Below are 19,885 nucleotides of genomic sequence, written 5' to 3'. Positions count from 1 at the left end.
CATTTGATTCGATCTCGTAATTGCCCTCAGTTAGCCATTTGTACGAACCCTTGCATCCGTCTCTCATCCCCCATTATTACTGCTTTGATGAATGCGGATGCAATTATCACCCCTCCCTTGCATGAGGGCGGGCTTATTATAAACAAACGCCGGCTCCGAACGTACGTGAAAATTCGCGACTTGGTCATGGCTTTGGGTCGATTTCAATCGAAGCATTTTGCCATTTGAATGATGAGGCCTGAGGATTGTATCCCCTTGGTGCACACTACGAGCTAGTGCGACTACAACAGATATCACTGTCAGCGGCATGAGAAGATTTTGGAGGATTTGGAAGCAAACGATGGAGGCGCTCGGGGTTCGGAGCTGGTGACTCCTTCCGCAATGTTATCCCATGCCTTCCACCGACAGTCGCCCGACGATGCATTTCTCTCTCTAGCCGTACCTGAAGAATGTATTTTGCTGTCTGAGGCCAACTATCGTCACTTCTACGTATCACAAGTTGTCTGCGGCGTCGCTCGACAGCAAGATCCAAGGTACGGGATCTGCTTCTTCAATCGGTCAAAATCTGATCATCTCGCAGAACTTTCGGGCTCGCAATTGCGACTCCTGCATACATAAGGACCACCCATGGCTGAGAATTTCGAGACGCGTACACCGCCCGCAGCTTCTAACCCGTCGCGGCCACGAGAAGTACACGATGCTCATGTACGGACGGCATTTGGGTTCGACTCGATGGAAGACGCGCTTGCCGCTTTCGTGCGAGGCGAGTTTCTGGTAGTCATGGACGATGAAGGGCGAGAGAATGAGGGCGACCTCATACTCGCCGCGAGCGAGTGTTCGACAGAAAAGATGGCGTGGCTGATCAGGCATTCCAGGTGCGTCTCCGCGTATTCTCTACCATACTGCGCTACTAAGTCAGGCGGACGCAGCGGCTATGTATGTATCGCGCTTCCCGGGGAGCGCCTGGACGAGCTAGAGATACCCATGATGGTGTCCGAGAACCAGGACCCGCACCGCACGGCTTACACCGTGACGGTCGACTACAGACACGGTGCGTCGTTCCTACCACTTTCTCGCAGGTGCTCATCGACGTTTTCTCCCGTGACGTATGCAGGCACTACCACAGGCATCTCCGCTCACGATCGTGCCCTCACCGCACGCGCACTCGCCTCTCCCACTTCGCAGCCATCGTCCTTCACCCGCCCTGGACATATGGTTCCACTGCGTGCGCGCCCAGGTGGTGTCCTCGCGCGGCGCGGACATACCGAGTCTGCGCTCGACCTCTGCGAGCTGGTGGGCCTGCCCCGCGCGGGCATCCTCTGCGAGCTGGTCGAGGATGACGAGACCGGGAGCATGATGCGGCGGGACTCGTGCAGGCGCTTTGCGGACCGCTGGGGGCTCAAGCTGATCAGCGTCGAAATGCTCGCGCGGTGGAAGCGGGAGCATGCTTCCAAGGGGAGGCTGCCAGAGGTGAACGGTCATCCCTACGATGGAGATGCAAGCGCAGAGCGGACGGGGGCGTCAGACTCATAGTGGATGTCCTTGTGAGATAAAAACGAGTAGATTATCTTTATTCTTCACCACTCCTGAGCCGAAAATTCACGGTTGTCCGACTCTATTTGAGATAAGCCTCCGGTCACGAAGGTATGCATACATGCCATGTTGGTACTCATTCTAAAGATCACAGAAATGATGGCGGCAGTCAAGAAGCAGTCGTCCTTATCTAGGGCATAAGAATGTACCATTCCGCTATGATTCGGATCTGTCGAACGACACTTCTGCGCGCATATACGACGTGACAACTTGATTCCCGGAAACCTAGAGACAGGTTCAATGACAGAATCCTAATACACCGCGACATCCGATAATCATGGCTATCGTCACCGTAACAGCCTGCGCGTAGCTGTGAGATGAATTCGTCATGATATCCGCTGGGAACGCGAACGAATCTCTCGACCCTGTTTTCTATTGACGGTGGAAGCACAAGCCTGACATCCTGTGGTTGTGGGCGCCTTTGAGGCAGCGAGTGGTGAGACCTTCCACACAACAGAGCCACAACGAAAAGAACAATGGCAGCTGATGGACATCAGAGCGCCTTACAAGCTGGCAACGGCTTGCGCTCGAAGTCAGCTTCATCCAGGGTCTCAAACTCGACAACGAAGAAGCGACAAAGACACCAGAGATTAAGACCCTGTTCGATCCGTAGATATCGAAACGGAGATAGGATACAATGAACGACCACCACGGAAGAAGGCTGAGACCGCGCTCGTCGTTGATCCTGCAGTCATCTCATTGTCCCAAAAATTCGAATACCCAGGGCATCAGGGCGACACGTACCGTATCACAGAAGACTATCCAATTTGCGATGCACGCTAGCGCCATCAGGAGATCACCTTGCCCGGGCGTGCCCACTGTGTGCAGAGCGTGGCGCGCGCTGGCGTCCCTCCGTCTACAATCAACGCGTGGTTTCGGGACCGACTTTGAATGATCGATATCATCCCAGCCAGCAACCACCGGGTGTTCTTGCTCGCTGGCGATACCAGAGCAGGGGAGCACGCCTGCAATTCTGCGACTGCCGCTGTGGTACAGTAGTCATAAGTCACAAGCATGCTGGCTCGGAGGCCGGGGGGATGGTACCGGTGTGCACAGTTGCAATGTTGCAGAGTGATCAATTCCCGGCCAGCGGCGTCAACAAACCTTCTAGATGATTACCAACGCACCTTTACCACCCGGTGGACATGGCACCGTACAAGCCCTATGATACGCATCCTACGCCCCAAACGCGTCAGCAAATTTCAAAGCACCTGAACTACCACCTGGACTCCACCCACGAACAATTATAAATCATCTCGGCACTCACATCGCATATGTTGACAATCGTTCCGAGGCCAAATTATTCCTGTTCTGACCCTGCGACCCTTCTGCCTCCGCGATCCGTGACCGCGGCTGTGCATGTGATCGCAGGCGCGCTAGCGCTGACTCGGCGGACACGGACGGTCCAGCGTTACACGATGATCAACAAGATGTGAACTTCAAGTCGGGCCAGCGTCAACATGTAATGCTGTACCACTCAATGACTATCAACGCACCTTTACCACCCAGTGGGCATGGCACCGTCACGTAACTACGAACCCAGAAACGTCCTGCACACCAAACGCGTCAGCAAACCGCAAACCACCTGGATTCAGCATGTCGAACACACAGAGTGGTACTTGCCGTGATCGCGGAAAGCTATCCAGTTTGCGATGACGCTGGCGCCATGAGGGCGGGGAGATCACGTCGTCCGGGTATGTCCACTGTTGGCGTGGGCAGTGCGTGGCGCGCGCTGACGTCCCTCCGTCTACGATCAACGCGTGGCTTCGGGACCGCGATGGCTTGCAGGAGTACGGCGAAGGGCACAAAACCATGCGCATAGCTATCTCCCCGCGGACCGACCACGAGTAAGTATACTATCACGCTGTGTTTCATACATCATGCGCAGCGTGGGACGCCCGGTTGTATTGCAAACTCAAGGAAAATGGTGGGGCACGTACGAAGATCCCGGACGCGCCGGTCGAATATACGGATGGCTGCGTTGATATCATCCCAGCAACCACCGGTTGTTCGCCGGTGATACCAGAGCAGGGGAACACGCGTGAAATTCCGTAACTGCGACTGCGGTAGAGTCACAAGCATGCGGACTGCCGAAGTCTAGGAATGGAGGGTACGCACTGTTACACTTAGTAGCGTTACACAGTGATTCCCTGCCAGCGTCGACAAAACGCACAGCAGTATAGATTTCCACTCGATGATTACCAACGCACCTGTGCCACCAGGTGGACAATGTTGGCACCGTCACGTAAATAAGAAGCGTTCCGCACGCCAGACGCGTCAGCAAAGCATTGCAAAACACCTGAACTAGTTCACGGCGACTGTGATCATGGCGGGCGCGTAACTCGCCGAGGGTGGTTGCACTAGCGTTACACATCGATTCCCGTAAAGTTCAGGTCGGGCCAGCGTCACGGTCAACAGCATGGAACGACGTACCACTCAACGACTACCAACACACCTAGTATGCCACCCGGCCGGTGGACCTGGCCGCATCCGAGTCGTCAGTACGAACTCGGCCGCATCCCGCAGCACACCACTGGCAAACACGAACAGCAAATTATAGGCCCTCTAACCAGCCTCTAGTACATAATAGCAAGCAGTCGTTAAATATTGTCCCCTCTATACCAGCAAACCAAAACCCACCCAAGCACGAACGGTTGACACGCACATCGCAGATATCCACCATACTGTAAAACCATTCCGAGCCCAAAACATTCCTGTTTCCGATCCCCCCCCTTTTCCAGTTCCTTTTCCGCCTCCGCAAACCCCGCCCCGCCAGCGCACTAGGCGCGATACTTGTTCCGCGTCGGGCCCGAGGTCTCGCGGCTCCTCGGAGTGGGAGTGGGGGCGGCACCAGGCCTCAGGGGCGGGGCGTAAATTGACTAAAATTGAAAACACGCGAGCGGGATCTGCATACTTACACGCCCGAGGCCAACTCACATTTGGCTATCATACTTGCCTCGACAAATGACGAATATTAATGTCGTGCCCCACTACAAAGTACGTAGTCCCTGTTCGGTCCTGATCCCACACGTATAAACTTTATCAACAAATTTGTACCGGCGACGAATGGCGACATCGTAACGCAGGCAAACCTTGCATTCGCTCCGGGATACAAATCCGGGAGGGTCTCGAGTGATAGGCATGACAGAGTCAGGCCACAGCCTGAGCGAGCACCCAAATCGCAAGTGAAAAAACACACGACCAAAAGCGCAATAGATTCGACGCACGGGTACGTACACACAACAAGCAGGTTACAACGCAACGCGGCGAGTTAGAATAAACGAGCGGGGGACGGCGGTGGTGGTAGCTAAAAAGAGAGCGTTCGAGCAAGACGCGCGAGTCCCATTAAGCGCAGCTAGTGTAATAAAACGGTCTAGGGTCGGGGCAGCAAGGGGTCGATCGGGGTATGCGCACATGCAACGAGAGAGAGAGAGAATGGGTGCGGACGATATACAGAAGTCAGACGGGCCACTGGCCAGAGGCGGCGAAGCGTCGAGGATAACGGGCGATAGATAGAGCGAACGGCGGGGTATGTGCAGATCGCGGAAAGGTCTAAATAAATCTGGAAGAGCAGTCCGCGACGCGCTGGGGTGGCTACGACGAGACCTCGACGAAGCTCCTCCAGCTCCGCCCCGAGAACTCGTCCTCCCGCAGGTCGATAAAGTTCGCAAGCGGGTAAAGCACCGACCCGATCGTCCGACAGCCCGCACCCCCACCGCCCACCACAGGCACAGGAACAACCACATCCTCCTCCTCCCCCAACACCCGCTCAAGCGCAACCTCCTCCTCCTCCTCCTCCTCCTCATCGTCGCTCATACTCATAAAGTTGCTCCTCCGCCTGCGACGGCGGCTCGTCGACCGGCTCCGCCCCTCGAGCGCAGCGAGCGCCGCGCTCCGGTTCATCTGCCGCGCAGCCGTCGACGTCGAGCGCACCGACGGCGAGGCTGTCAGCGCAGTAGGGTGCGCGGGAGGGGGGGACCCGACGGACGACGACGACGAGTCCGTCGGCGAGAACAGCAGATACGAGTACTCGGGGGAGGAGCGCGCGTGCGCCGGCTCCGCGTCCTCCTCCCTCGTACCGGCCCGAGCAGACGGCGCGGGCGCACAAGTCGGAATGGGGGCAGCCGTGGACACCGAGCGCACGCTGGGAGGCGCACGCGCGGGGGACGTCGGCGAGAACAGCAAATACGAACACTCGGCGGAGCGCGCTTGCGACACACCAGCAACCACGCGCGGCACAGAAGGCGCCGGAGCGGTGGACACAGAAAGCGCGCTGCGCGCAGGGGAAACCGCGCAAGACTCGGGGGAGCCCGCGCACGCCGGCTCCGCGTCCTCCCCGGTACCATCCCGACCAGAAGGCAGAGTCGCAGCACCCGCAGCCACAGAGCGCGCGCTACCAGGAGAAGCCGGCCGGGTGGGACACACCATGAAACACTGCAGCGCGGGGGACGCCAGCGGGGACGTGCGCGCGGGCGGGGGGAGGAGCGACGGCGCGGAGCGCGTCGGGCGGTGCGTCACCGGCGACGGGAGCTGCGAGGAGGGCGCGGTCGACAGCGAGAGGGCGGGGCGCCGCGGGGGCTGCGGGAGGCTCGCGCGCGGAGCGGGCTTGGGGGACGGGAGGGGGAGGGCGCGCCGGGGGGAGGGCGCGGGTCGCGAGAAGGAGAGGGAGAGGGGGGCACGGTGTCTGCGGAGAGGTGTGAGCGCATACTGCATGCGAGACGGGGGACGCCGAGCGTGCGCAGAAGATCGCGGAGGGAAACCACTATGAAGCTCCGTGTGATGCACGGTCGCGCAGCAGGTCGCAGAAGGGTTGCAGAACAGACCGTAGAGAAGGATCAGACGGACAGACGCCGCAATGCGTCCGTCTACAAGGAAACCTCACCCCCCCCCCAATGAGGCTCCGTGTGATGCACGGTCGCGCAGCAGGTCGCAGAACAGACCGCAGGGAAGGATCAGACGGACAGACACCGCAATGCGTCCGTCTACAACTGAAGCCGAACGAACGTGCGCGAATGACAGATGACACTATGACGCGGCGCGACTACGAAGAAGAGATGCGGTGCGAGAAGACGAGCTGGGACGGAGGGAGGACAATAACGCAGCACGCCAAGCCCATCACGACCGCACAGAAGGGGAGACGTGGTACGAGGAAGCGACAAAAACGATAGAAGGACCGAGACCGAGGGAGGATCGCACAAAAATACCACACGTTCTCAAGATGCAAAAACATCAGATGGGAAGATGTCGTCGAAGGGGGCAAGCAAGCAAGCCAGCAAAGGACACGCGCGCCACACAGAAACACCGAACCAAAGAAAAAAAAGGGAAGCGGCACAGAAAAGACACGCACGATAACGGCGAGAGCGCAGAGGGCGAACTCGGCTCGGAGCGCCCAAACAGAGTAGCAGCAGTCGCGCGCGTGGTGACGGTGTCCTTGCGGCGCAGGCTGACGGAGCGCATGGACTGGCTCTCGGCGAGGTCGAGGGAGAGGAAGGAGCGGCCCTCGGGGACGCGGCGGCGGGGGGCGAGGGTGAGGAAGAGGGTGCTGTCCTCGACGAGGTCGAGGGACGAGCGCAGGACGCCGGAGAAGCTGAGGGAGGCGGTGTTGACGGTGAGCGGGAAGGAGTCGTGCGCGCACTTGCGGCGTTTTGTGGGGACGCGCGGGTCGGAGAGGAGCCCCGAGGTGAAGAGCGGGGAATACTGGGCGAACAGCGCACAGGTGGGCGAGGGAGGCGGGCACGAGAGGGCGGACATCGTTGCCGCCGCCGTCGAGGGCGAGCCTGGGGCAGACGGGGCAGGCTGGGCAGCAGGCTGGCGGTATTTATGAGCGGAGGAGGAGGCATGTTGGTGCACACGGCAACCGATTGCATTTGGATCAGGTCCGTCACAGGTCACACAGCGTGCGCGTCACGTCACCGCTTTCTATCAATATCATCAGTTATCACCGTGCCAAATTCGTTCCCGTCCTCCCTTCGCCGGTGCGCTTCGCCTTCCATCCACGTCCGATTCCCCGCCTGAGCTGGGAGCGCGACGAGAACCCCCCGCCCCGTGGGCACGACGCTGTCGGACTTGGCTCGTAGGATCCCCTACCTGACCTCGACGGCGGCGCCACAATCAGCCCATGTCCACCGCAGCGCTCAATTCCCCCCTTTTTGCAGCGCCGTTGGCCTCCTCTGCGGTGGACACTACGTACAGCGTCTAAACCACGGACGTGCCATCAAATTCGAGGTCCTCCTAGCCAGCTGATCGCTGCTGCACTACTGTGCTTCTTATCTGGGAGCTCCTGCCGGATCCAGCGCCACCCGAGTGCGCCAAGAACGAGAATGGAAGGTCCGAAGGTTCGTGAGTCTGCGCGACGTCGTCGTCAGGCATGTCGAGCCTCGTCGAGCTCGTCGTCGGGCGGATCCTCAGACTCGCGCAGACGGTGCTCCAATCTCACGCGAATCCCTCGCTTGGACACCTTAAATGCGACGTCCCTCCGCCTTCCATGCCCCAGGTTCCTTCCCACCTCCGAGTCATCCACTCTTTTTCCGTCTCTCGCATGTCTGTACAGTACGTAGATAGCACAATAACCAATCGCGTCACACGACCTTATTTCGCGCTGCGTCACGCCGATGTCCGCGCCGCCAACCCAAACGGCGCAAGTGCGGCCCGTATTCTCGTCTGAGGTAAAAAAAATAAAATAGCCCATCGCGTACGGGCCCGCCGGCGGGGCATGTCGTGATGCGCACTGTCACATCTCGCCGGCGTCGGTCCCGCTGCCAGTGGATTCGACGCGCACGGCCGGCGCGCTCTTGCTGTACTCGGCCATGGAATCTCTGTTCATTTCGCCTTTCCTGGCGCACACCGTACGACGCGTCGGCGCGCGTGGATCACCCTGCAGCGCGTCGTGGATCACCTGCAGCCAGCCAGCGTCGGGCTCAGCAGCCGCGCAGCGTCTGACCCGGGACCGCCGGACCGGTGCTCGATGTGTGCCACATCACCACCGCTCGAACCCTCCTCGACTCGTCCGTGCGTACTTCGAGACCGAGTCAGCAAGCCCAGTTTGGGAAAGATGGGCACCCCCGCGGCGGGCACGCGCTTCGGATACGCCACGGCGCGTGGCGTCGAGGAATTCGAAGCGGGCTCAGCGCGGACAGCGGCGGGTGCGTGTCGGTGACGGTATCCACGTCTACGATGACGTGGCCGCGGGCAGTGGCGCGAGCGTGGATCAGCGGATAGAGGGACGGCGCTTCCCCTTCTCTGTCGGACGTCGACGAGCTTGTTGCGACGGTGTGTCTGTCACTGCCATTCTGCTCCGGAGGGCGCGGCCCCCCGCCGTTCGGCTCTGTGGGCTGTGTGTGTGTGTCGGGATTTCGAGTCCACCGGGCGACGAGGAGGCCCATCGCGGACGCTCTCCGCACCGCCAGCGTGCTGTGCAGCAGCAGGCGAGCCCGCGGACCGGAGGTGATCGCCCAGCGCCCGTATCGATGCTGGCTTAATTGAATTGACGCCCTCCTCCCGATCGAGCTGGACCTTCTACTCGCCTCCAGGCAGATCGGTGTGCGAAGACGCTGCCACTGGCAGTGCGGTCGTGCTCGAGCTCCTTCCTGTCTTGTCTGCCCGCGGTGGGTTATATTGCTGGGCCTGTTGCCGACGCAGGGCTCTTCTTCTCGTGAGGTGACTCCAATTGGCGTATTTGGGGAACTTCCCCCGAGTCAGTCCAGGCGATGCGTTGCTCTTTGGTCTGCTTTCCGACCGAGCCTCGCGCCATCCGCACGCTACAGAGCGACGTCTTCCTTTTTAGAGCTCGGCACGGTGTTCGTGTTTTCCGAGGCCTCCGATAGCACGTCCGTTCTTGTCTTCTCGGTATACCGCCCCATCGTGAACTATAAGCGGTACCCTTCTGCTTCAGGCTGTCCCTCGAGACCCCCAGTGCGCCAACGCGACTGATCTTTGCGCACGGACCTCTAAACGGACGACAGTGGTCTCATGTCTCATGGCCGCCCCGGAGCTGGTGTCCAGAGTGCAGTAGCTCGCAGCCAAGGTCCGCGTACGGCCGATCCCTGTGTTAGGGCGGTCCGCCTCGGATCCCTCCAGCTGGCACTGAGATACATCGTTCGGGAAATAGTGTCGGTTGTGCGGGCGAGACGTCGACGTTCGTGCATTCGACCGCTGTGTATGTTTTTACCGACTCTGCACGAGCCGTGCATGCGCGATATAGGAATTCCTGAGCGTCGTTCCAATTACACGAGATCGCGCCATTTCGCATACCTAGGCCGACATGTCGACCGTGGAGGGGAAGCGCACGTCGAGCTCGGCGAAGATCGGCGGGCTACTAGTTAAGTACCGGCGGCGAGTCTGCCATCCCTCACGTCTCTCGCCTGCTTCCCCACCACAGGTCGCCCCCTCGCCGAATCAAACCCGCCCCCGCTGGAAGATACGCCCCGCTACGAGCGCAACTCGCCGGAGGCGCCAGCTACTGCTCTTCCGCGTCTTCCTTGCTACATACAGCTTCCGGAGGGTCATATCAGGGTACAAGAAGCCTCACTACTGTTTCCTCTTCCGCGATACACCCCCCCTCCGGAGACGCTGCATCTTTCTCGCACCTGTTTGCGGCTTTCCACGCACGTACTGGTGACGTCGCCGGCTCCCGCTCGGCGCCCAATCCAAGGTGTTTGTCCATCCCCATCTGCGAGCTCGAGCCCTGCTGACTGAACAAGTATTCCACATGGTAGACAGGCCGATGTGTCCACTGTGCAGGCGGCGGACGCACGTTGTGCGCTATATAGCGTCCGAGGCGAAGGCGAAGTAGCAACAGGGCGGGCGAACCCGAAGTCCCACATTCTCCCTACTTATCTCTCGCCGCCCACTCATGATATCTGGCTGATCAAACGAAGACTTCCCCGCCGCAGATCGTCTACGTCTCACATCCGTGCGAAAGCGAATATCCACGGGGAAGGACCCGCTGGGCGTGTCCCACGTCCTCCGCGCCTCTCGCCGCTCGAGGATAAATGTCTGGCTGAACGAAGACTTGCTCACCCGCAGACGGGTACCGCCTCCATCGCCATCCTCATCTTCTTTCCTACCCGACGTCCAACCCTCTCCGTCATTCCCTCCCTGCCAGCGTCTAAGTACTCTGCCCCCGCGGTCGGAGATAGGTCGTATCCTCGCAAGTGCAGTCCGCGCTCCCTCCGGGTCTTCCGGACGGTGTTCCCTTGTTGGCGTGCGACACGAACATCGACCTTGCCAAGTGCTAGTGAACACCCCCGCGGACGTCGGGTCCGTCTCGCCTGCGACTGCCCGCATCCCGCGCTGTCAGAAGGCGACCGCAGTCCTCGCTGGTGCCCCCCGCCCCCCCTCCCCCGCCTAGTCATCCGCGTGCAAGTTCTGTGAGTAAAGTACTGCCGAGCATTATCGGTTTATCGGTTTTGTGACCGCAGTCCTCGCCGGTCCCCCCCCCTCCCCGCTAGTCATCCGTATGCAAGTTCTGTGAGTAAAGTACTGCCGAGCATTATCGGTTTATCGGTTTTGAGACCGCAGTCCTCGCTGGTGCCCCCCCCCTCCCCCGCCTAGTCATCCGTATGCAAGTTCTGTGAGTAAAGTACTGCCGAGCATTATCGGTTTTGTGGGGTGCCCTGCGGAGACGTTGCGTCCCTCTGGGCCCGTTTGTGGCGTTTCGCGCATGCGGGTGATGCGACGTTGGTTTTTCTCTGTAGTGTGCGCGGCGCGTGCGACCTGGGCTTGCCGATCTCTGTTACCTACCCGCATTACTGACAGCGCTCATACTTGCTTTGCAAACAGGCCCCGTCTCTCCCCCGGCCAAACGAAGACCACCCCACCGCAGGTCGCATCCATCGCCATCCTCGTCTCGTCTCTCACCCGCCTTCCTCGTTCAACCCTCCGCCCTCGCTGGCCATGGAAGATAGAACATCGGGTGCGGTCCTCGCTGCTGGTACCCCCCTCCACGTACGTGTCCCCCACTGCGACTTCCGCCAGCCACGGCCCGGAGGGACGTTCCGTGAAAATGGTAAAGTTATCGTTTTCATGGCGCGCGCGCCCTCCGGAGTCCGAAGCTGGCAGTAACCCCGAGCCTTGGGAACTCGTGCACCCCGTCAGACGGGCCCTCGTGCAGCTGCCGCGCACGGGTGGCCGCGAGAAAATTATCTCGAGGTTTTTCACCCCCCCCCCCCCCCCCGGACGGGGTCAACGTTGACGACTCGGTTCCTGCCGCACGTCCCATCCCCGTCTTGGATGTCAATGGTACGGGCTGGCGTAACCTGCTGTTCGTCTTTTCGTCGCCTCCGTGAGGCGTACATACGTGCCAACGAGTCTGCTGCGTTGCGGTACTGCACGTCTCTCGCAGTCGTCGATTTGCGAGGAGACATTATGAACCCTCCCTGTCGTTCAAGGTTCAAACCTCAGGGTGGTATTTTTGCGAGGCGTAACAGTGCGCTACGCCGCAGCGCACGCCCCCACCAAATGTTGCATCGACTGACATTCAGTAGGGTCTGCAAGCCAGCCGTGCGTAGCCTCCACGGGCCTACTCGTATCAAAGCATAAACAGACACGCCGTCGCGCTTAGATTATTCTAGATACACTACCACATAAATCGCCGTTTAATTAACGCATCGCGACGCCGCGAACAGTCTACGCAGCAGCAGCAGCCCGCGCTAGCTGCGCACATGCGCGCCGAGCAGCGCCGCGATCTCGTAGCAGCACACCAGCAAGAGCTGCCCGACGAGGTCCACCAGCGCCGAGTTCAGCGGCAGCGCCCACACGTCCGGATCGAGGCCGCGCGTCCACAGGAAATCCGTCGTCACCCGCGCGAGAAGGAGCGATACCGCGACCTTCGACAAACAAAACCCACCATCAGCCCCGACGACGCGCGAGAAAGGTAAGCGCAACTCGACGCACCGTGAGCCCGAAGAACACGAGCTGGAGCACCATGAAGAGGACGGAGAGCCGGAGCCAGCCGAACGCGAACACCGTCGCGAGGAACGCGACGTCGACGGGGAGGCTGATGAGCAGGAGGGTGACCATGACCAGGCGCGGGCTGGGGTGCGGGCTCTTCTCGTACGCTTCGTCTGCCGCTGGCAGGTCGGACAGCACCGTCGGCAGTGCGGAGGTCGCCGCGTGCAGCGCCGTCGAGAGGCGGGAGACAAATACGGAGCCGACACCCCCCGAAAGGCCTATGACGACAACAGTCAGATTGACATACGCCAACACCTGCGATGGAAGAACGGCTACCTGTGGCGACGACCGCGACGAGGGCGTAGCCGATGTATTGGCCGACGAACCTGTCCAGTACGAGGCCTGTCCCGCTGCTGATGATCATCGCGCCGAACAAGGGCAGCCATCCTTCCGTGAGCAGATGCTTGACATGTTCATTGCGGTGCGTCAGGATCGTCCAGCCCACACCCGCCGCGACGAGGAGTATTATGAGGATGAGCGGGATGACGGTGTCGATAATGTAAAGGTGTAACGCGGAGACGAGACCCAGGATTGTCAGCGTGACGAGATCGCCGAGACAGGACGCGACGAGCGGTGCGATATTATCTGCATGCAGAATAGTTGCAGATATGCAGAAATTCACCGGGATGAGTACGGCTCACCAGGGTCGAGCCCGAACCGGCGACATAGTACAACCAGGGTGCACATGAACGATCCGAACACGCAGGCGGACAGACAAGTGGATGTCATCGCTGCAGACGCGACCATCGCGAATCTGTGGAAAATGCTCAACTCTCTGTCGGCGATTCTGAGTAAGGGGGCTATACTCTGAAAAGCCAGACGTTGGCGAACCACCTGGAAAGGCCGGCCGTGGCGTCCTCGCCTCCAAAGCGCTGGCCATTAAAGAGCTAGTGATGTTACCCGCAAGGACGGCCTCAGCTGCTTCCTCCTCAGCAGGTCGGGGTATTACACGACCCAGGAGGAAGGCGACACACGCTGCGACAAAGGACACGACGGTCGCCTGCACCTGCAGCAGCGTCAAGTTTCCAATAATGATCGACTTCCGTTTTGACGGGTCGTCGAGCTCGCCCATGTTCGCAGCGGTACCCAGGCGGGCCGAAAGGTTCATCTCGAGATTTCCCTTCAGGTTAAGAATGACCGGGACGATTATGATCAGCTCGTCCACGCGCGACATGGCTTTCCAGTGCTGTGAATATCTGAGCGCGCAGCCGTAGAGAAGGGGCGGTCAATGCGCACGGAGACATTGGCCAACAGTTCGCCCGTGAACAACTCGGGGGCTGTAGTTATAAGGAGGGTGGGTGAGGTCTGTGGCACGTTCAGACTACTCGGCCGCATGCACAGCAGCACTCACTTCTATGACGAGGCTCTTTATCTGGGCCCACGTACTCAGTCTGCTCGGGGTCGTGCGCCCATCGGGCTCCTGTTCTCCCCTGTGAGAACCCAGCAGAGCACGATTGCCTTCCTCCTCGTCACCAGAGTCGCCGTCCGAGTCGTCAGCGGGTGAGTAAACAAGGTCGGGGCCCTTCCGGTCGTCAGCTTCAGTTGTTTTGTCCCGAGTCGTCAGTTCGATCGTCTCCGTGCCATTTTCTGAGGCAGGGTCAGATGAGGCGGCGCCCCCCATGCTCTCCATGCGTCGTAAAAAGAGCGGGCGGAGTCCAGCCCGGTAAAGAGGTTCAGATGTTCAGAGTGTGTCGTCGTTCACCGTTTTCTTGTGCATAGTCTAGCTGGGTGTGAGAGAGGCACGCCATGATTTGGACCACCCCGAACGTGCACAACTCATGCGACGGTGCTTGCCGTGACACTGACGGTGACACTTACGTCACTAGTACTGTAAATAAAATACGTTGCTTTACTCTCATCCTCTCCGCTCCCTCCTTTTCTATTAAACCGTTTCCAAAGGGTTCCGGCCATCGAGCTTATATGCAACGGCTAAAGCGGTTGTTTATAAACTAGTTGACCGGAACCACCGGATGACTGGAACCCATTTGCTCAACGTGCAGCCCGCTAAAACGCAGGCAGACCACCCTACCTCCACACGGGTAGCCCTGTCCGAGCACCACCGCGAGTCCACGAACCGTTCCAGCGGGTCCGGTTCTGGCAAATAACCGGAGTGAGACGTAGCGCAATGCAGCCGGGACCCGGTTCGAGCACAGCAGTTCCCCGCTGCCACACCGACTCACCAGCTACCGTCCCAATGAAGTCCAAATGCCAGAGAAATTGTAGTAGTGTCCGATGATAGACTTGCCGAAGGGAAAGACAACTCGGCCTTGATGGAGGAAACCTGTTAAGAAATAGCTAGCCAGTATGCCAAGGGAGAAAAATACGTCCAGCAAATGTAGGTTAAAACAATGGATCATGAATATTGAACGTCGGCAGGTATGCCTGACGAAGTTGGTTCAGGTACTGAAGTACTGAAGCCTGAGTGTAATTGCTTGGACCTGTTCTGCGTCATCGAATATTTGGCCGCGAGAAGTCTATGTGCTAAAATTCGAGCGACTTTAGCACATATTCGATGGCACGTACAACAAATGTGCAACGTACTAACGTACTATGCGCGGGCGGAACACTGGGCATTGCGCAGATCTGTGGGAGCGAGTTAATTTTTGTAGAGCACTCCGGAGTCTGCAATATGACCGCCGCGGCGCAGTTGTACGATCGATACTCATAAGCATGTAAAACATTCTGGACGTAGGCAGCAAGCATCTTGAAGACACGAGCCTCGAGCCTCGAGATACGAATAACTGAGCAGCTTGTTGTTCACCAACCATCCGTTCACCCGAAGATCTTCCCGAAGAAGGCGCGCGAGAGGTGCCGTCAACTTCGAGTGAAGTACTGATAACCGATTTGAGCGGATGACGTCCTGGGTCTCGTATCACGACCTTGGTCTGGCGGAGTGCACGCTTGTTGAGTGAACACAGACCTGGTTTCCGTGGGTTCGCGCAAGCCATTCTTGACTTCAGGCTTATCCCAAGAGGACGAGAGCTAGTAAAAAAAAATAGCCCACCATGTCTCCTTTGACGACACGCGGATTGGTACCGTAAGTTGCAGCGACTGCAGGACTCGACTCCAAGATCTACAGCGATTGAGCGCCAGAACTCATCCTAAGATGATACTGACTGAGGACCACGAACAAGATAGCAAAAGTGGGACAGGTATCGGGACAACGTCTATACGTCGGTTTGTTAGCGGGGTAATTGCCACGGGCAGAGATACTACTACTCACAGTAACTGCGGAATTTCCATCGAAGTGCTACGAAAAATCGTATCGTATTATACTTGTTCGTGAATAGCATATAGCACAAGGACTGGCCATCCAAGCTCTCATTGAATTGAGCGATTCCGCTCAACGAAAATGTGGCAACCTTCCGGAACGTCCTCTGAATTAGTTCCTTCCTGCTTATACGTGGGTTTACACCCGGATGATCAGTAGTACATCGCCACATACAGTCTGATTCAGCTGGAGGCGTCAAACATTAGTCAAAAGACCCACCTGCGGAACCGGTGGTTCTCGGACGAAGTTGAGACGACGTATGACAACGACGGTGGTACTCAGCGTGTACCGTTTAAGCGCTCGTCTTCCAACCCTAGGTTGGACTCAAAAATTAAGTGAAAAAATTCTGACCTACACTGAAATTGGTCCACGACGCTAGAGCGAACGTCGACGAGACGAGGTGGAAATTTTTTTTTTAGGAGAAGATGGAGGGCAAATCGAGACGGAGAGCAAAAGCGGTGGTTGCAATCATCGGTCAAGTTCGGAGGGGTCAGCCGAGCAAAAACCGCGTCCGTTTTCGCTGGTGCCCTCTCACAACTCGACCACCACCACCTCGGCGACGTCGTCCACCGCGACGGGATACCACTAGACTACCTTATCCCTAACGACCTCTAGATAATATGGCACACCTCGCCCCGACTGGCAAGTGGGACGCTCGGTACGTCGCTGTCTCGCAGTCGCCACGCCGCCAGCTCATGTTTTGCTTGTCAGGCTCCTTGGGCCCGTTCCCCACGACACCTCGTACTATGCCAAGTGCATGCTTGGCGGGATCCTCGCGTGTGGTATCACCCATGCTGGCATCACCCCGCTCGATGTCACCAAATGTAACATGCAGGTGCGTACGCCTCGCTGCGTCTTTTCCGACCGCCCCGCTGATGGTGTATTGTCGCCGACAGGTCTCCCCCGGCAAATACAAGGGTCTCGTTTCCGGCGTCAAGACGATCATCGCGGAAGAGGGCAGCCAAGGTCTCTGGAAAGGTGTCGGGCCGACTTTCATCGGATACTCGCTGCAGGGTATGTTCAAGTACGGGCTGTATGAGGTGTTCAAGGACGCGTACATGAACCTCGCCGGGGAGGAGGCGTCGGCCAAGTACAAGGGCGCGATTTGGCTCGCGGGCTCCGCGTCCGCCGAGTTCTTCGCCGACATCGCGCTCTGCCCGCTGGAGATGACGAAGGTGAAGATCCAGACGAGTCCGGCGGGTACGTTCCCCGTGCCGATGGTGGCGGCGATGCGGGAGATGAGCAGGCTCAAGGCGGACACGCGCTATCCGTTCGGGTCGATCGTGCCGCTCTGGTCGCGCCAGATCCCGTACACGATGGCCAAGTTCTTCTTCTTCGAGTACATCGTCGGCCTCTTCTACACACACGTCTTCACCGCGCCTAAGGACACGTATGGCAAGCCGACGCAACTCGGCGTCACGTTCGCGTCCGGCTACCTCGCGGGTATCGTCTGCGCCGTCGTCTCGCACCCCGCGGATTCGCTCGTCTCGCAGATGGGCAAGCCCGCGAATAAGGGCAAGGGCCTCGGCCAGATCGCCAGCGAGGTTGGCATCGTCTCGCTCGCGACCAAGGGTCTCGGTACCCGTGTACTCATGATCGGTACTCTCACTGGTACGCGTTCTGTATTTCGGATTCGTGGCGTTGCGCTGACGGAGGGCGTATTTTTCAGGCTTCCAATGGTGGATCTACGACACGTTCAAGTCGTCCATGGGGATGGGCACGACTGGTGGCAAGTAGAACAGGTAGACGTCGACTGCTTAACTCTTCCAGCATAAAGTGAGCCTCCCGATTTCTCGGAAGCCTCCTTTGAACTCAAGTCAACGATTTTAGAGGTGGATGCGCTGGATGCAGCAGTTGGAGGACGCGTGCTTGCGGATACGATTTATTCTTTTCTTATTACTTGCGTTGTCTCTCCCTGTTGTTCCAAGCTGTTGGCCGGTTCGTCAGACTTAATAGATTCAGCGGACATACCCAAATAGCGTGCTGGTGCCACAAGAGATCGTTTGCGGCTGATACAAGGCAACATGATTGGGGGGCTCGCTGTGTATTTTTTCCTAGCCGCGAATTTCGACTGAATGCTGTCAGGTCGGAGATTGATATACCTGCCTCGATCACCGCACGTTGTGCGTTGTGGATGTGAAGAGGTGAGTGGGCAGCTGTGTGGGTCCGTGAGCTGCTTCTTCCTATATATTCCATCGCCTCATTCAAGCCACAAATACCTGGCAGATGAGGCTCGGGTCACGTCCTTCCATTACTTCCTCGCACAGGATGCGCGGCGGACTGGTGAACGTGCCCGGTGTCGAGCCCAAGCTACGCTCATTGGCCTGCAGACACGGTACCTGGCCGCACTGTTATGCCGAGAACCCTCGTACGGATCTCTGAAGGAACACGGTCGACATCAGAGACGACTGCATTAATCACCCTCGCCGAAGCGCCGATGTCTGCATATTGATATTAATATCCCCCACCTCCTCGCGCGTTTCGTGCATACGATCCCTGCCACTCTACCCAACACTTTGCGCTGGTCCTCGGACGTCCGGCTACATGGTACGTGGGTTCTGTCGGCGCGTTGTTCGATCACGTCCTTGCGATATCGGGAGGGGGGCAGTGTCAGGGCGGATCAGAGTATGGGCTGGTTACACACCGATGCTAATTATTAGCAGGCTGGCGATCAATATTGTTGGAATCCCTCCATGTGGGCATCATTCCACCATGGATATGCGACTGAGTTGGGCTGGGGGCGGTACCGCCGACCGACGGGCCGTCAGTTGTCTTGAAGGCGGAGGTGCGCTGTGACGCTGTTGGTCGTGGAATGGTGGGTGCTCTGCTGGTAGGATGCGGTTAAACACCGACGAGCGACGGACGACGGCAAGCGGAGTGACTCTTCGCGGACGCGACTTCGGGAGGTCACTTGCCGTCCCACTTGGGAGCAGGAGGCCGAGGAGGTCGAACTTAGCGGTGAGATCTACGTACAAGGACGCCCGCACGGCCGGCTTGGTCGATAACTTCTGCTCCGACGACACGTTTCTTTGCCTTGCCTCGACGACCAGCACGAATTTCGAGTCATTCTCTATAGCTATTCGCCACACATGAAACAGCGTCAAAACCCATAAATTTCGTGCATTCCGTAAGGTACTCATTACATGTCGCCGAGCATACACTACCTCTATCATGAAACTACAACAAATACCGATAATCCGGATTGAGGTCGCCCATGTGCGCCTTCTCGTCCTGCGTGAACGTCGCGTCCGCCTTAGCCTGCCCCGCGTCGCGCCTGTGGTTCTCGTGCACGACCGCGAAGAGGTAGACACAGTTGGCGATGAGGGAGACGCAGATGAACGCGAGGCAGATGCTGTAGCCCTTGGTGTAACGGGGTGCGTCCTTCGCGACGAAAGCGTAGACGGCGATGATGCCGCCGACTACGCAGAGGGGGAAGTGGTTAGCATACACGGAGATGCGGGGGAACATGGGTGCGGGACGCACTGTTGCCAAAGCCGACCTGCCACGCCGTCCCGACCGCTCTCCGCTGGTGTCCTCCCACTGCATCGCGGCGCGGAAAGAAAGAAAGTCAGATCGAACGCGAGGCGCACCGCGGCAAGCAACTCACAATTCGTGTTGAACCAACAGACGAGGATGGGCATCGCCGAGTACGCGCCCATCACGGCCAGGAAGAGCGCAGCGTATTGCGTCTTCGTATGATTATGCACGACGAGCAGGGTGATGAAGCCCGCCATGGCGATGGCGATGGGCAAGAGGCCGAAGACAAAGCGGTGCCGGAAGAAGTCGGACGCGATCGCGACAAGCATGGACATCACGAAGGCGCACGCCCAGGGTGGGACGGAGAGCAGCTGCGTGCGGATGCTTGTGTGGCCGAGGCCCTGGATGATGGACGGCGCAAAGTATGCTGCGGGTCCGTTAGCGGAGGGCCGTTGAGCGGGTCTGCGCGCGACGCACCATAGCCGTAGGCAGGGACGATAAGCCCGAGATACATGAAACCGCCGACTATAATTTTGTCTGCGTGGATTTATTAGTCAGGTGATGCGCGAGGAGGGGCATGGGCGACTGACAGTC

The 19,885-nt window shown here is 58.6% G+C and overlaps 6 protein-coding genes across 6 annotated transcripts; 2 read left to right on the top strand and 4 right to left on the bottom strand.

Moving 5' to 3' along the window:
• Positions 1–627: 627 nt before the first annotated feature.
• On the top strand, positions 628–1,533 carry SCP_0900060 (3,4-dihydroxy-2-butanone 4-phosphate synthase; the record flags this gene model as incomplete). Its single annotated transcript, XM_027761241.1, has 3 exons — positions 628–875; positions 930–1,051; positions 1,115–1,533. The coding sequence occupies 3 exons, from the start codon at positions 628–630 to the stop codon at positions 1,531–1,533; spliced, it is 789 nt and encodes a 262-aa protein (XP_027617042.1).
• A 3,654-nt stretch (positions 1,534–5,187) lies between these two features.
• On the bottom strand, positions 5,188–7,344 carry SCP_0900050 (hypothetical protein; the record flags this gene model as incomplete). Its single annotated transcript, XM_027761240.1, has 2 exons — positions 5,188–6,277; positions 6,941–7,344. The coding sequence occupies 2 exons, from the start codon at positions 7,342–7,344 to the stop codon at positions 5,188–5,190; spliced, it is 1,494 nt and encodes a 497-aa protein (XP_027617041.1).
• Positions 7,345–8,484: 1,140 nt separating this feature from the next.
• On the bottom strand, positions 8,485–8,975 carry SCP_0900040 (hypothetical protein; the record flags this gene model as incomplete). The annotated part of the gene is made up of 2 exons (XM_027761239.1): positions 8,485–8,608; positions 8,653–8,975. The coding sequence occupies 2 exons, from the start codon at positions 8,973–8,975 to the stop codon at positions 8,485–8,487; spliced, it is 447 nt and encodes a 148-aa protein (XP_027617040.1).
• Positions 8,976–12,242: 3,267 nt separating this feature from the next.
• On the bottom strand, positions 12,243–14,173 carry SCP_0900030 (hypothetical protein; the record flags this gene model as incomplete). Its single annotated transcript, XM_027761238.1, has 7 exons — positions 12,243–12,419; positions 12,487–12,761; positions 12,820–13,128; positions 13,185–13,297; positions 13,350–13,729; positions 13,780–13,848; positions 13,895–14,173. 7 exons carry the CDS (start codon positions 14,171–14,173, stop codon positions 12,243–12,245), a joined length of 1,602 nt encoding a protein of 533 aa, XP_027617039.1.
• Positions 14,174–16,434: 2,261 nt separating this feature from the next.
• Positions 16,435–17,551, top strand: SCP_0900020 (Probable mitochondrial phosphate carrier; the record flags this gene model as incomplete). The annotated part of the gene is made up of 4 exons (XM_027761237.1): positions 16,435–16,472; positions 16,526–16,649; positions 16,711–17,425; positions 17,484–17,551. The coding sequence occupies 4 exons, from the start codon at positions 16,435–16,437 to the stop codon at positions 17,549–17,551; spliced, it is 945 nt and encodes a 314-aa protein (XP_027617038.1).
• Positions 17,552–18,991: 1,440 nt separating this feature from the next.
• SCP_0900010 (hypothetical protein) lies at positions 18,992–19,805 on the bottom strand (the record flags this gene model as incomplete). The annotated part of the gene is made up of 4 exons (XM_027761236.1): positions 18,992–19,233; positions 19,298–19,354; positions 19,422–19,718; positions 19,769–19,805. 4 exons carry the CDS (start codon positions 19,803–19,805, stop codon positions 18,992–18,994), a joined length of 633 nt encoding a protein of 210 aa, XP_027617037.1.
• Positions 19,806–19,885: the final 80 nt, after the last annotated feature.

The sequence above is a fragment of the Sparassis crispa genome (assembly GCF_003851025.1).
Source record: "Sparassis crispa DNA, contig_000008F, whole genome shotgun sequence".
Lineage (NCBI taxonomy): Eukaryota > Fungi > Basidiomycota > Agaricomycetes > Polyporales > Sparassidaceae > Sparassis > Sparassis crispa.
This window is presented reverse-complemented; position numbering and strand designations above follow the sequence as displayed.